This window comes from Chlamydotis macqueenii, chromosome 20 (assembly GCF_036417535.1).
Source record: "Chlamydotis macqueenii isolate bChlMac1 chromosome 20, bChlMac1.mat, whole genome shotgun sequence".
Taxonomy (NCBI): Eukaryota; Metazoa; Chordata; class Aves; order Otidiformes; family Otididae; genus Chlamydotis; species Chlamydotis macqueenii.
In genome coordinates, this window is record NC_141575.1 from 3320596 (window position 1) to 3336732 (window position 16137).

Sequence of the window (16137 nt, forward strand, 5' to 3'; positions counted from 1 at the left end):
TTCTGCTGAAAAAGGGTGGGCGCAAGGCTAGTCTGCTTGTTTGGTGTTCAGGAGGAGGAGCACTGCTCATCCCTGCATAATCAGCTCTGTGTGGCTTTGAATGCGAGTCTTTGCATCCTCGGTGCAGTTTAGAGCTTGCCTTCTTCACAGGAATCTTTGAACCCTTGGATCAATTAGACTGGGATAGAAGAAATCTACTTTTATGTTTCCCAGCCTGTTTGTTTTTGTTTGTTTGCTTACTTTAAATATCTTTGAAGTATCTAAGAAGCGTTTAGGGCTGCTGAAATACACTGGGTTGACCAGCCATCTATTGACGCAAAGCAGGAAGGAGGCAGTGCTGCTAACTCATGCCAGCCTGTGCCTCGGGCTGGGATGCTGCCCACTGACAGGGATGTTCCTTCTCCAAGTTTTGCTCAACCCTTCTGCGAAGGAGTGGGCCGGGTGACAGCCGAGAGATGCGTCCTCCTGATAGCGGGACAGCCCTGATCACGGAGGCTGCGATTTCGGTGTCTCGGTACTGTTTGCCTTCCGCTCAGCAGACGAGTACAGGGGTCACATTGCTAACAGCTTCAGCACAGAACCTGCCCCGTTCTTACTGGTTGGACTGAGTAAGCATAGCAATTGAAATTGCTTAACATTAAGTGTCCTCAACTGTATTTGATTTTTCCCAGGAGCTGGTGGGCTGCAGCTCAACGTTTTTTAAATTCTGAAAGTGAAAGCCTGAGGCCGTGCTGGTTAATTGTACCTGCGTATGCAGGGTTTTGATGGATGAGGTGGGTGACTGAAGCAGAGTAGCTTTTGGCCAAGTGGAAGGCAGAATGCAAGGTGGTCTGGTTGCTTCTTTTGTGCTCTAACAGATGCTCAGTGGAGCCTTAGCTTCTGAGCTCAGAGGAGTGCTAGCGCAAACGTTCCCACGTGCCTCCCAGTAAGGCACCTGCAGGGAAGTGTCCAGAAAGACCTGACTCTGTGGTGGTCCTTGCCATCGATGCTTAGGGATGCAGAGCAGGAAGGGCAGGAATGCTCCTTGCGTGGGGGGCTTCCTGGGTGAAGATTTAGAACTTCTAAAGGATGCCTCTTCATTATCTTTGTAATGAGTCTTTTCCAAAGCTGAGTAAGCTCTGCTGTTACAGCTGTTAAATCACTCCAGCAGCACTGATGAGGGGATGAATCTCTGAGTCATTTGGATTTCAAACAAGTAATTTAGCACTCTGTTCAGACTGCTCCAGTATTGGCTTTATGAAGTTTTAAAATACTTTTCTCAGAGTGTTAAGTATTTCGTGTTCTTCTCTTACCTTGCTCCGTATGCGAGCCTCCTCCCCAGCATCGCTGTAAAGTACAGCAAGACTTCTCAGCTTGCAGCGAAGGAAATGCTCTGGGACTGGAGGAGAGGATATCGTGCTAAGGAGACTCAGGTGCTGGCTTTATCTTGGTTCCAGGGAGACTGTAAGTGCTGGAAGGGAAGATGAGGAAGACGCCAGTTCTTGAAGCCTGTGGCAGAGAAGGTACAATGTGGCTTTTGGCAAAGCCATCCATTAAATCAAGGGACCTCTTGTTGCGGGGAGAGCTAACTTTTTGGAAATGGTCAGTTCCTTACACAAACTCCTGCTCCGAGCTGGGAAGCCTGAAGTTCTCTTTGGCTGCTGTTCCAGGCTCCTGCAGCCATCCCAGCTCTGGTGCGTGCTGTCTGCTTCCCGAATGCACTTTCCACAGACAGTTTCCTTTGGTAGCCAACGTGTAGGAAATGCCTATGGTCACGATGATCTTCTGCCCAATGGTACAGTATTACTAGTAAGAACAAGATGCCTCTGCTTACTGTATTTTTCTTGCAGAAAGGGACCGAGAAGAAAGTTCTTTCTCGCAGAGCTAGAATTACTTTTTATCTCTTAAAGGTTTTTATATAGATGCCTGTGGTCTGCTTTGGCACTTCACAGAGCAAGGCAAGGCTGCTGGAGATGTAGCCTGTGTTTAATTACTGTGTGTCACTCTCTAGCTCAAACTCAGTTTCTTTGATCTCTGCTTGTTCAACACAAGCTGATAATGGAAGATTGGAGGTCATGAGGCTCTGCTGTATAGTGGCAGAGAAAATCCTGCTCATAGAAGAAAGCCTGCCAAAAGTTCCTGCCAAGCCTTTCATGGCTGTTCTTCAGTTAGCCCCGAGGTTATGTTCCTCTCCCAGCCTGCTGCACCCAGTTCAGTTTATCTCCCAGGAAATCCTCCTGTCCCCACAACTGTTAATCTGGGAAGCAGACCATTACCTGGGGGAGAGGTGATGGTTAGAGGAGGCTGCCTCTAACACAGCTCTGAGCTTCCCACAAGCTCCAAGGCTTGTATTTGACTATCTGCTATGTGTTGCATGATTGGGTGCTCTGCATTTTCTAAATTCTGCCAATACACACCAAAATACTTCATTCTTTGGCCTGAATTGTCAACTATTTGCAATTGTCAACTTATTTGCAAATAAGCCTTACTCCAGTCTTGCTCAGTTAGAGAAAAAACTAATGCCCGTTGCGTGTGTGTGGAAAAAGCTGAAATCAAAGATGTGCCCGACATTAGTAATAGCTGTAAGGCTACAAGATGTAAGATCACCTTGTACTCAAAGACTGCAGCTTTCCTGAGCTACGCTGGCTTTGCTCCCACGGGGGGAAGGTAGCCCCCTTGTGCCACCTCTGTCTCCATGGAGGACTTTTCCTCCAAGTCTTCCATGTCAGTGTGAGGGCTCTTCAGCCAGTGGTCCAGAGTGTTTCCTTGTTCCCTCTCCTCATCTGAGAAGCCTCTGTGGTAGCTGCTCACCTGGAATGCAGTCAGCCAAATGGCGAGGGGCTCCTGGGCACCATGTAGATGTGAGATATTCCTGTTATTCTCGGCCAGTTGTCAGACCAGATTCAGGAGGATGCAAAGCTTGAGTGACACATACACAAAGCATCTTCTGCCAAATCAGGCAGATGAGCATCTTGATTGAAAAGTAACTTCTCTTTATTACTGTGTACTGTATAAACTTTTTTTTTAAAGGAGCAGTTTTGCCATGGAGAAAAAAAAAAAACCTGCAAAATTGTTATTCTGGAGAAGGTTTTTGTAGTGCTCAGGATCTGTCTGGAAGGTTGATATTTGCTCAGCTGTGTGCTGTCTGTGTGCCAATGAATACAGCACGTCAGAGCAAACACGCTGGAGCCTGATCTTCCCAGCAGAAGAGGTTTCATTCCTGTTCGTTTGGCTCCTGAATCTGACAATGGAGAGCTGAGGATAAAGGGCATTGCACGGGACCGAAGCGTTCTCGAGGAAGTCTGATGTGACACCGTATGGAACACAACCTCCCCACAGCATTCCCTGGCCCTTAGCTGTGGGCTGACTTTATTATTTTCATGTGTACTGTCCGTTCTGTTGTAAGCCATACCTGCTCTTGGCTCTTGTCTAGACTGTGCAGCCAGAAAAGCCCTCAAATAACTTATGGGGGAAAAACATTGTTTTGCCCACCTACCCCTATTCCATAATCCTGTCAGGATTCCCCTGGTCCTTTCCTGTCTAAAGGACTGGGGAATAAGCAGATGGTCCTTCCCAGGCATCGACACACAACAGCTTGGTGCCAGCATTTTATGGTGCAGTCATAAATAACTGATATTATTTGCATCCTCTATTTAGAGAAAAGTATTGTTCTGTCCTGGTAACAACTGGGAAAACAAGTGCCAGAATTTATCATGCAAGTGTTGGCAATAATAGAGGTCAAGTGGATTTATACTGCCAGAACCCATTATATGTTTGAAGACTAATTAAAGCCTTAAATGAGATGCTTGTCCTACTGGAGGCTGCTTCCCGCCTCCCCCCCTCCTTTTCTTGCTGCTGTGTATGCTTGTGTTTTTTTTTTTTTTTTCCCTTCCCCCTTTCCTCTTTGAAGAGCTTGCTGTAATAATAGAGCACTTACTTGACAGAGCTTTCCTGATTAGATGTCAGTAGCGTATGATTTGAGACGCTCTGTGAGCATTTGCGTTGCTGGACTGTATCTCCACTGTCACTTCTGAGCTTGGTAGGGTTTACAGACCAGTCTTCCACCCCAAACAACTGGCTGGCTGGTCTAATTTAATCACACTGAACAATATTTAGAGTTGTCTGCCAAAATCAAGGTTCTGAGATGCTGGGGTCTGTACAGATGTACTGTCCTGGGCTGGAAGAGCTCGCCCAAATGACAAGTCAGTACCTCAGTAAATACAGGTACAGAGAGAAATGACCTTTTCCTGAAAATACAGCAAGTGTTTATGCCAAGACTTGTTGTGCTCTTTGGAGTGCAAAGCTTGTGCTCCGTGGGGTGACGGCGGCCGCTGAGCTGTGCGTGCTGCTTGGCTGGGAGCACTGGGGGCAGAGGGGGAGCGATGTTGGCCGTACAACCTTTCCCTCTTAGTCTTCTGTGGAGTCCGCTGTCAGGTTTAATTCTGCTTCCTCTGGTACAGCCACGTCAGAGGGACACAGCGTGTTCCCAGCCTGCAAATAGATCTGTCACTTCGTCCTCATCGGGGGGCTTTGCTTTGTCTCAAGCAGGGATGGAATAGGCAGCTCTCCAAGCTGCTGGAGATGGGAAAGAGCCTAGGAGTTATCAAAGCACACGTCAGCTTGATGCAAGCTCCTGGCACAGCTCCCTGAGTCGCTGCTACACGCGTTCTGCTTGATCTTGTCAACACTGAAGTCTCAGGAGCGCCAGCTGGATATGGGGACTGTCCATAGAGGAACAAAACTCTGCCCACAGTGTCTACCCTGCTTTGCCCTACTGCATGTTTACATGGGATGATCCTCTCACCATCCTCCAATAAAACACTTTCTTGTGTTTTCTGTGGCTATATCTCCCTTTGTAGCAAGATACTGCTGGAGAAGTTTTGGTACATGAACATTTCTCCTCTAATTGCACCCTGAAAACCAAAGACTTGCCTGTAGGAGGGCCTGCCTGTTATACAGGAGTTGTCCTTCCCTCTGGAGACCATACTGTTCCTGCCCTTCCAGGCACTATGGAGCTGGTGCCAGAGACCAAGGGGATGGGAGAAGAACAGGGTGGAGATGCTGTGCTTGCTGCCTGCACTGTGTCAGCTCTCTGGTTTTCCTCTCCATTGTGCAGGGCCCAGTGCAGCTCTTCACTGCTCAGCTTAAAAAGCCCAAGGAAGGTGGGGAGAAGGCATTACAAAACTTCTGGCTGTGAAGAAGACATTGCAGATAAATTGTTAATGTATCCTGTCATGACAGGTAGCAGAAGGATGTGCAGAGGGACTATCCTTGTCTCTGCTGCAGGGTGGGGATGTGAGACAGAGGGAAAAATGAGGAGCTAGATGGGTTATCTAATGTGGATCTATGGGGTTAGTGTCCCAAAGACAGAAGAATAGGGAGTATTTGCAAGATGAGGGGATGTAAGGGGGCTGTGTCTCATATATGCATGCATGCAAGGAAGCACACAACCGTCTCCCACTGCTCTGCTGCAGTAAACTTCTCCCTCCCTGGAATTCATTGCTCTCTTCCAGGAGGTGACTGCTTTGTTGAGTTTTAAAATACAGGAATGTGAAAACCGTTAAACTCACCTCAGAAACCAAATTGCAAAAGCAAGAAGTGAGAAAAAAAAAAAACCACCCTTGGTTCATGGTGGTGTTGAGATCACGGGCGGGGTGGAAGAGATTTTGAAAAAAAATATTTAAAAAAGAAACAACAACTCTGAGCATGAGTACTGAAAAGAACAACATCCGAGGAGCTCCAGGAAAACAAGGCATGAATACAGCCAGTCAGGAGCGTTGCTCAGCTGATGTTCACAAGAAGGTTTCAACTCGCTCTGTTAGAGACCTCAGTAAACCTTCAAGACAGAGAGAGCATTTAGAAATGCCCCTGAGGTTTTCCGTTACTCTGCAGTAGGCTTGGTAAACATGCCAATAAATACTGGAGAGAGAGAAAACCTTCTAGAGGAACAGACCCAGGTTTTCAGCTGCTCAGTCTTCTGCATCTGTGGCTGCTGTGTCGATCGGTGCTGAGGAGAAGGAGGCAGAGTTGAACTTTTGCTGAGTATTAGGTGGTGCTGCAGGTATTTCTGGGAAAAATAACTTGGAGGAGGCGGAAAGTTACGTCTGGAGTCATCTGAGGGAATGTCCTGGTTGGAGACAGAAAGTTAATGGGATGACTTTTGTCGCGGGATGCTTGTGAGTATGGAAACCTCTCTGCTCTCCTGGAAGACGAGTACGCTGGAGTGAAGGGGAGAAGCTCCCGTACGCGTGGTGGGAGTTGCTGCCTGAGTCGATCTGGTTTGCGATAGCCCTGACTGATAGGTAGCCTCCTAGTTCTTCTAGCTGCTGTTTGAAGGGTGCTGCTTGCTCCATCTGTGGGACGGCCCGGGGTGAGTGGGGGTGGCAGAACCGTGGGCTGCTGTGAGGCTGGCGTTTGGCCCTCGTGCTGGTTGTGTTTTCTTCTGGGAGAAAATAGCTGAGCTGGACGGCTCTGGAGCTGAGTTTGTAACTCCTAACTTCTTCCTCTCCCAGCTCAATTGAACGTGAAAACCGCGTGGTAACAGAAGAACACCAGCATCAAAACAACTGGAAAAGACAAATTGTTCTGTGTGCCCTAATTGCTGGGGTGGTCTCAGCTGACTCCGTATATTAAATTAACAAAGGGGAAGGCAGGTTTTCTCGGAGCAGAGATTAATGGTTTCTGGACGGCGGCTTAATGCTGTTGTAAATGTACAAAAGCACCTGAGGACGGAGGTGTGTAATTAATGACTAGACTGTTGGAAACGATGTGTGTTTATCTAATCAGACACACTTCGCTTCTTTCTTGCTTTCCTGGAAGTGGCCGTTAAAAGCCGCTGTGACGCACACTCACTTCCAGACGCTGGCCTTGCCTCTTGGGCATTGCTTTGAGACCCAAACCTGCGATCCCGTTCAGTGTTTGTGGGTGTCTTATTCCAGACCAACCTTGCTGTTCCGTACGTAAGACTGCAGGTTATTTTGAGGGAAGCTGAGAGCTGTGAGCAGATGTAGAGTGTGTCCAGAATGTCATCGTGTGTAACTGGGAGCTGCTGGGCACAGCCCACTGCTGCCTTCCCCTCGCTGAGCTCCTGCTTGACCGATGTGGCAGCAGCCGAAAGCCCTTTGCTCATTAGGCAGCGTGGGAGGACGCTTGGGGCCGGTGGAGGCTGCCCTACCGCTGCTCAGCCACCTCCTCCGTGCTGGTGCTCACTGGTAGGAGTGTGGTGGAGCGATGGGAGCTGGGTGAGGGGTGTCTTGTGTCTCCCACTGGGTTGGTACAGGATTTCAGCTTTGTTTCAGAGCTCTGGGTCCCCCAAGGTGAAAACTGGCATCACTGATGCCTTTGAGAAGTGTTCAGCTGTGTGGAGCGAAGGGGTCTCGCTGTGGGGTGGTGGGTTGTGCCTGCCCCCCGAGAGCGATGCAGCCCTCTCCAATTTATGGTGGGAGAGGGCTTGGGCTTGATCCTTCCAGCTGTTTTCATGGCTGAGTGCACATCCAGCCTGTGACAACAGATGTGTTCAGCTACCAAATAACCACGTCGTTTCGCTAGTACCCAGCTCGGGCTGTTGGATACCAGTGAGCCTCACTGCTCACAGGAGGTGCTTAAGATATGTTAGCAAGCATAAGACACCTTAGATAAGATATCTCAGTAAACATCGTGGACTAAAAATGGTGAAATCATATTCTGCCTGCTTTGTTGAGGGTAGAAAATCCCTTTTTTTCCTGCCTGCTCCAAAGGAAGGGCAGCCCCGTATCTGAACCCTCCCAGTGTCAGCAGCGATTGCAGACCTTCCGGGATCAAATCCCGGTGTTACGGAGCTGCTGCCAAGCGAGCCGCTGGCTTTGCAGTGCGGAAGGGGGTAGAGTTTGGTAGGAATGGCGGCTGCGTATCATGGCATCCTTGCTCTCTGGTCTTGCTGTGTGCTCGCATCAATATCTGTTCTGCACCAATTCACCAACCCTGATGTGAGTCCCTTCTGAACTCAAAGCCTAGTAACAAAGTCACCTTAAAACGGAGCTGATGCTAACGTGCTTTTTGGAGCAGAGAGTCAGAAAGGTGCAGAAGTATTTTGCAGTTTTGAGTCTTTATGGCTGCAAGAAGTAAATAATTTCAGGGTAGCAAAGAAGTAGCGAGGGGCAATGAAATCACCTTTAGGTCACTTAGAACGAAGGTGTGATACCTAGGTGGTTCACCTAGTGAATTCCCAGGTGATCTGAGCTTCTCTTTGTACCTCATGCCGCTGAGCAAGGTTGAACTTTTCAAAGCAGCGGCGTCTGTGGAGTTGCTGTAGTTCGGATACAACTGTGGTCGCATCTGGAGCCCTGCAGGAATGAATCCCTGCTACCTGGTGGCTTTTTCCATTTAATCACCATGTTCTGCTTACAGTCAGTCTTGCATTGATTTATGAATTTTGTGCCTTCTCTCTCGTTAAGTTAGTCCAGCAGCTCAGTGGCACCCTGCGTTCGAAGGGGGGCTGTGGGGGCTGCGGCAATGTAAGCAAGGGTGCTGTTGGGTGGTGGTGGGAAACTGGGGAATCTTTAGGTTTGGTGAGTTTGCTGTGGCAGGAACCACACAGCGCTCAGTGGTTTCCGTTCTCAGGGCTCAGCGTGGGGATGGGTTTCAATTCGCTTGCAATCATTCACCCTCCCCCAGGATCTCCCTTGAAGCTTGGAAGTTGTCACGGGACCTTGAGCCGACAGCTTTCGTCTCTGCCCTGTCTGGTGTTGCTGGTGTGGGACATCACGTGGTGCTCAGCCAAACCGGGCTGCGGGGAAGGGGAGCGGGAAGGTGAAAGAGCAGAAGTTTTCCCACATGTGGTGAAGGCATCCCAGGGCCATTTTGTAAATCCTGGCTGTTAGCGAGCAGGGAAATAGCAGCTGGAAGCAGGCTGGAGCAAGATGTGAAGGTAAAGAGAGTTTGGGAAGCAGGAGTTGGAGCTGAGCTGTGTTTCACCCACTCTGTTATTGCTGGAATACCGCGTTAAAATTAATTTTATGAAATCTCAAATAAACATCGTGAATGCTGCCAAATCTGTATTTCTCTGTCAGGTTCAGGGCAAGGTTTTGCTCCTCTTATGGCTGGGCCTATGACAGTTAGAAAATATTTACTCCTTCACTTAGTTTTCTAGCCCTTGTGACCATGGAGAAAAGCTCAAAGCTGCATTCCAGATACATTTTTTTTTTTTACTTAAAAACATGATGATAAAGCAACAAATCCACTCATTTGTTAAACTATATTTTTGTTATGATTTTTCTCAATGCCAGTCCTCTGGCTTTTGCTGTTTGGAGTGGGGGCTGTAACTCCTGAATTCCAGAGACCTCAGTTGAGATCAGGGCCATAGCGTGACCCAGCCACTGGTTTGATAGCAAAAGCTTCACGCAGCCCTGGCTGCTGCTGACTGTGCTGTGGTTTTGTTTTGTAAAACACCCAAAACAATAAAGGAAAAATCCACATTTGAATCTCAAGGACAGCACAGCTGCAGCATCCCGTCCTCTTGACTTTGTAGTCAACAGGAGCGGAGGGCCTGCCCTGGTTTGGATTTTATCTGTGTGACATTAGTGCTGTTGGCGAGTGACGCCCTCCTGATGCCAGAGTGCATTGTTTTGCAGGAGCCAGGCCAAAGAGACTCCAAAGGAACAGCATGGATGGCTTAGACCTCCTGAAGTTCGCTTCTGAGAAGGTAAGCAAAGACGTCTGGCCTCAAAGATTAAATACCAGTAGGAATCTGTAATGGCTTGTTGTCTGGCTTGGATTGCAGGGAAGTACGCAATTAGCAGATATCACTGGAGTCAACGGGATTAACCAGAGAGGGTTTCCAGAGAGCTTGGAGGGGAGGAACAGCTGCTCTGACTAAAAAGGCACTTAACAACTGAAAGCTGAAAAAGCCACTTCTATGCTTTTTTGAAAAAAAAAACCAGCCGTTTATTGAGAGGATAATCGTTAGCATTTTAGTCTCTTTAGCGGCCGATGGCAAATCTCAGTGCCGTATTACCCCAGCAGAGCGCTGTGTTCAGCAGGAGCGGGGATGGAGAGGTCAGAAGCGGGAGAGGATGCGTTGCAGGAGGCAGAGGGTTTTGTTCCAAGGGGCTCTGCTCCAGTGTGCTGCTGGAAATGTCAGATCCAAGCAGATCAGTGTTTTCTCAGTCTCCCCAGGGCAAAGGCTGTTTCTACGGTCAGCTGGCAGGCACTGAACCTTTCTATGGAGACCATTTAAGTTTTTCTGAAAACCCCATGCAGGATCACTGGGTCTGCCCAGGTCTTTGGCACAAATAGAATCATAGAATCATAGAATGGTTAGGGTTGGAAGGGACCTTCAAAGTCTAGGACCATCTAATCCAACCCCCCTGCAAGGAGCAGGGACATCCCCAACTAGATCAGATGAATTCACGTTCATCCAGTGCTTTCCAGGCACAGCTCTCCCAAGTGTCTCAGGGAGCATTTCCCCTTTTACAGAAGTGTCACAAAGAGAAAAAACTCACCCAAGTTGCAGGTGGGTACAGATGGTCAAAGGGAAACAACCACAGGCTTGCAAAACTATTTGCGTGCCTAAACATCCCAGTAAGCACTGGGAGGGCTGGACAAAAGCTCCTCCCTGAATTAACTCTCTTTGGGAGTTAAATGCCAAATGAACTTTTAATTTATTTTTTTTTAATTCTTCCAACTGCCCACTGGCTATTTTGTCTCCTACCTGCTTTAAGCAGTGTGACTCCATCTCTGGGGCATTGATAGCGGGGACAGCTGTGCCCAGTTTCAGGGAGACATCCCGTTGTGTGTCCTCACTGGAGCGGCGTGGCCCAGAGGGTGCTGACAGGGAGAGGTTTGCTGATGTGTGGTTTGCTGCTACTGCTGTTGGTTTCCTACTCTTTGCTGTGAAAGCCGAGCCTCGTTCAGTACTCTGGGCAGGGTTATGGGATTTCAGGGGTGTCATGGAGAGGCTGGAACAAACAGGGGCTGTGGGTGGTCCGTAAGCGTGGAGTCAGAGGTGGGCTGTCCCGTTCCCCCTGCGGTGATCCTGTGGGGTGTGTGCGAGCTCCCTGCTCCTCACGAGAGTGTTTTGGGTGCAGCTCCCCTTCCTCTCCCCCGCTGCGGCTCTTAGAGGAGAGGTGGTTGCAGTCATGGGAAAGGGTTGTTTGCTTCCAGCTTGCTGTGGTGAGGGTGATAAGATTGTACAGGATAAATCAGTGGAACGAGCTGTGATCTCTCCAGCACCCTCTGGTTATTGTCCCACCCTCTCTGCCCTTTGTCTCTGCCAGAGATGGGCTTCAGGTCAGCAGGGACGACTCTCACCGCGGGCGGGGAGCTCTTGTCGGGTGCCTCTGCATGGCGTTGTGTGCCTGGGCAGAGCGTATGTGCCAGGACGCGCCCGTGTCGGCTCTGAATGCCTCAGCAGATAGCGGGAACGCTGCTTCCCTGCTCATCCTGCTCTCTCCAACCTGTGCCTCGTTCCTTGTTCCTTGTTTTGAGCTTCTCTGGTTTTAGCTCCCAGCCATTGGTTCTTGTTTATTCCTCTTTCTACCAGACTAAAAATCTCTTTATCACCTGCTGGTTTTTACCCTGAAGGTGCTCACATGCCATAATTGAGTCATCTATTCTTTTTGTCATGAACTAAACAGTTTCAGGGCTCTAACTAAGGCAGTAAGGCAGCTTCTTTCCAGTTCTGAAATCCACCTTTGTGCCGCTTTTCAAAATGTGGACACTACCTGGCTGCAGCTGATCCCATCCGTAGCATCTAGGGAAATGAATTTCTCCTGACTTGTTCTCACTATTCCTGCTTGTATTGCAAGAAATGGAGAAGTCTTTTTGGCTAGAGCATCCTACTGTGACTTCAGATCCTGTTCAGTGTCCTTCGTTTTTCGGTGTACCTGCTCTTAAATCCCAAGCTTGTGGGCCTGTGGGTCGTCTCCTGAGCTGTACCTGAGCTTCTTTCACCCTCATGTCGATGCTGCAGCCAGGACACCCCAGGCAGTCCCCTCCGTGCTCTACATGTGATGAAGAGGTGGTTTACAGCTGGAGCCCAAAGCATCAGGCAGGTTTAGGCACTCTGTTCCCACCGGTTGTATGTAAAATGCCTGGTGCTTTTAACGAGTGTCTTTGGAGCTAAACGCTTCATGCTCCTGCTGGTGCTTCTGTACGAGGGCCTCGTCTGTGTGGCAGCAGTAATGAGGCTGTTATGATAACGCGGGCAGGGCCGTTAACTGGAGTCTTTTGACAGGGAAGGGACGGAGGTGTGTGTGTCTTACGGGAAGGGGCTGAGAACGGGAGATCCAGGCACAGGGCAGGGCCTGGAAGAGCAAAGTGAGAAGGAACAAAAACTTTGATAGACGTGCATTCTCTGTCACCTCAGTTTCCCCACGCGTTGCACAGTGACAATCCTATATTTTGTATGTCTACGGGAGCACGGAGCGCAAGCGTTTAAAGAGAGCAGAGGAGGACAGCAGTGAAGGATGGCTTGTAACCATCTGCTGTAGTTAGTCACTTACCCTGCCGTCCCCGCGTGCTTCTGGTAGCGTGAGGCTTGGCAGAACAGCTGAGCGGGACTCCAGCCATTCATGTTAATCCGCCTTTTCGGAAACCATTGGGTCAGGGCTCTTCTTGTTGAAGCCAGTGGGACACACTGAGACAGGCACTGCCCCGTCTGTGCTGGGAGCCAGATCCTGGAGGTGGGAAATGCTGTGGAACATCTGGCATAGCCATGTTCCTGGGGGCATGGGCAGGTTACCACGGGTCAGTGTGGGCTGCAGCATGGCTGGGCGCTGGGAAGGAGTGAAGATACAGCAAGTGGGTTGTGCCAAGGGTGCCAAGGGTTGGGTAATCTGGGCGAGACGAGCTTGCCAGTCTGTTTGGAAGAGGTTTTTGTGAGTGCGGTTGCCAGAAATCACCAGCAGCAGTGAGTGCTTCTGGACCTCTCATCCGTCATTCCCTAAGCCTGTAAATAAACCAGCCATGTCTCTACCTCCATACCTGGATTTTTTAAGAGGATGCTACTTCTTCCTGACTTCTCCCTGTGGAGAAATTGACTACTGTGTATTGTTTGGGTGATGCTTCCTCTCTGCTCATTAAAATCACCCACTGCAGAGATAGGCAAAGTGTCTCATTCAGTCCTGCAGATCATGAGTAGCAACTCACACCACCTAAACTCCACGTTAACTTCTCGCTTCTGTGCATCTTCTAATCTGTGGCTACTTGCCAACAGATCACCACATAAACCTGAGACGGGCACTTTGTGCAGTGACTATTTTTTGCTTTCCCAAGGACCAGAATGGGGACAGCCATCATGTGGGCGACCTGAAGATCTCAGGAAAAGAGTTCTTGTCGTTACCTGCGAGGTCAAAGAAATACCGGGAGCACCAGTCCAGTTCAGAGAGAAAGTCCCAGGGGTCAAGTACATCGCCACTGGATACCAGTGAAGTCCGAGTCCAGGTGTCACAGTTGGTAGGAAGATTATTTTTTTCCTCCTTTTTTCTGGGAGTTTCTTATAGAATGTTTGTTCTTACCTCGTTTCTGACCTGGTATGGGGGTGGCAATGCGGCCTGTTGGCAGGAAAACAGAGCCTGCATCTAGCTCTGCTGTTGACTGTTTGGGCAACTGTAGGCAAATCATTTTGCCTTTTTGAGCCTCAGCTTCACTGTTCGTTAAGCAGAACAATGGTACCAATCTCCGTCATGGTTTGAGAGCTTGGCATTTAGTGGTGGTATTTGTAACCTTCTCTTGAGGGATTTGAGTCTAGACCTGAACTTCCCTGAGTTTGGGACTGTCAGGATCCTCACTTCATCAGCCTCCTGGGGTTCATGAGGAGTGGACTTGTTGCCTTCAAGAAACAGAACCCTTTTCAGGTTGATGAGCAACCAAAAATGCTGGTTGCCTTTTCCAAATCTGGCACCTTAGGTCCTGTTCCCTCTCATCTGCTGATCACGTTGATGGTTTCCAGAGTGGCACTGTGCAGAGTGGTCTCTGAATTCATCAGTCATTAGGCAGAGGTGATAGAAGATCATTGCCTAGGAGCTTCTCTTTGGAAGCAAGTTAGGTGGAGGGTGCTTCCTAAAGAGCAGAAGCTGGCAAGAAGAGCAGGCCCTGATGTCAGTGGTTTATGGGTTATGGCATGCGGCAAGTCCTGCGTTGGGTGTTGAAGAGCTCTGACTCAGCCTGTGCTTGGCTCCCCAGAAGGCGGGGGGATCCCTGCCCTGGAAAGCTCTCCACGTGCCTTTTTGATGTCTTTATCCTAAACAATTGAGCTGTTTGTTAGGCCGTTATCTTCCAGTTGTGTCGATGTTTGTTGTGACACGCGGCAAATACAGTGTACAGGGGAGGCTTCCTGCAGCTGTGTTGGCTTTGTTCTCAGTCCTGGAGATGGGGATCACACCCACAAGTGCTGGCATGTTTCTGGATCGTGGGAGGGGGCTTGGAGATATTTGAACTCGGTGATCTCAAGTGAGAAGCTCCAAGTCCTCAGCTTGCTGTTGCCAGGCGATGGAGTGTAACAGTGAAGATTTAATGATCACACAAGTGCTTGAAGGTATTTGGGCTCTTGCTTTGTACTGAGACTGTACACACTACGACAGTCCTGTGATCATGCAGTGATTTCTGATGGAATAAATCCAAGCCAGGAAAGCCAGGCCTGTTTTTTCTTGGCATTTGAGAAAAACAAAATAAAATATTTTCGTGCTGGGTAAGAAAGGGTCTGAGCTGCAGAGCTTGGGATGAAGCCTGTCTGTAGAGTGAGGATGCTTGAGAGTGTTTCTAGCACTGAGCCCTTTTCTCCTGGTTTGTGGGTCACGGGCAGAACATGTCCCTCTGTACCTGTGTGCATGTGCACACATACACATCCCGTTCTGACCACAGACATTCCTGATTTTCAGTTCCCTGACTGCTGGAGACAGGATCTTTACACCAACAGCTTTTTTTTTTTTTTTTTTTAGACTCCACTGAGCTCATTCTTCATTCCCAACAGTGCTCGTGGATATGTTCTAATAGGAAAAGCATTTCCTACTGCTCACCGGTGCAAACATGATCACTGAGAAGGAAAACAAAGCTCATCTGAGCCAGAAAGGAGACAGCAGCACGGGGGCATCCAAGGCAATACAAAAGCAGAAAAAAACCCACTTCTGCCAGAAATAGCCATGTATTTTTAACTCAGACGCTCAGCCAGAAACCAAACAAAAGTCATGCTCCATCAACAGCAAGGCAGAAAGTGTTCCTCAGGAGTGGGGTTTTGAATACATGGGCTGTGTCTAAGAAAAGGCCCCGTGGGATGTTGCCAACCACCAGTGACCTTGTGACAGTACAGGTGGGGTCTTGGTGAATGTCCATGAAAGAGCAAGTGTAGACATATGCACTCCAGTCACAGGAGGTGCCTTTCGGATCCCGGGGATTGTGCTGTCCCTGATTCTGACGGATGTGTGTGAGCAGGTGAGGGACACGTAGCTCCTCTCATCCTTGAGGGGATGAGGGCCGTGCAGCAGGAACGCAAAGCCCAGGCTTTGCCCTTGCAGAGGGGTGGCTCTGGCTCTGCCAGCTGCAGCCTGGTCCTTTCACCAGCTCTTCTCCCAGGGCCTCTTCCCTGCGTGCCCTGGTTTTGCAGAGTGTGTGTTAGCTCCCTGCTTGCTCTGGGTTTGTGAGCTGAGCCCTGAGAGTCCATTTTTAGTTCCTAGGCACGCGTGGTGCACATGGTAGTGAAACAGTGTAGAGGGAATTCAACAGGATGTGCAGAGCAGCAGTGTGTGGAAAAAAAATGGTGTCTTCCTCCTTGCAGGCACTAAACGTGTCCTGTTTTATCCCAGGAGAGAACAGGTCAATGTACTCGACACTGCTCACGGCCGGAGAAGAACTGCCTGTCTTAGGTTTTGAAGAATGCCCCTTATTTGATATCTAATGGACCGTAGTCCGTATCCCGTTAAAATGACAGTGACAAGTGTTTCATTGGGTTTTTCTTCAGGCCAGAAGCTATATGGAGTTACGTATACGTAGCATGATCAGGGTTGCGGCTTTTGTAGGCAGGTGCTCTGAATGGCAGAGGGGAGTTTGCTTGGCAAAATGCAGGTGGGACATGCCCTTCACGGGGCATCCTGCCACCCTTCCTTGCCAAGGAGGCTAGAGCTCCCAACTAGGTTTTTGCCCCTGCACCCACGGAGTGAAGGCAGGTGTGTTTATATCCCCTTTCCT

At 49.2% G+C, this 16137-nt stretch overlaps 1 protein-coding gene across 3 annotated transcripts in view; it reads left to right on the top strand.

Moving 5' to 3' along the window:
* Nucleotides 1–16137, top strand: part of GPSM1 (G protein signaling modulator 1) — an 88171-nt gene that overhangs the window by 48784 nt on the left and 23250 nt on the right. For 2 of the 3 annotated variants that reach the window (XM_086763872.1, XM_086763874.1), the window contains exons 10-11: nt 9588–9658; nt 13231–13410. In XM_086763872.1, coding sequence (XP_086619998.1) covers nt 9588–9658; nt 13231–13410 — 251 coding nt within the window. The remainder of the gene's footprint in view (nt 1–9587; nt 9659–13230; nt 13411–16137) is intronic. The other variant, XM_086763873.1, reaches the window with a different exon arrangement.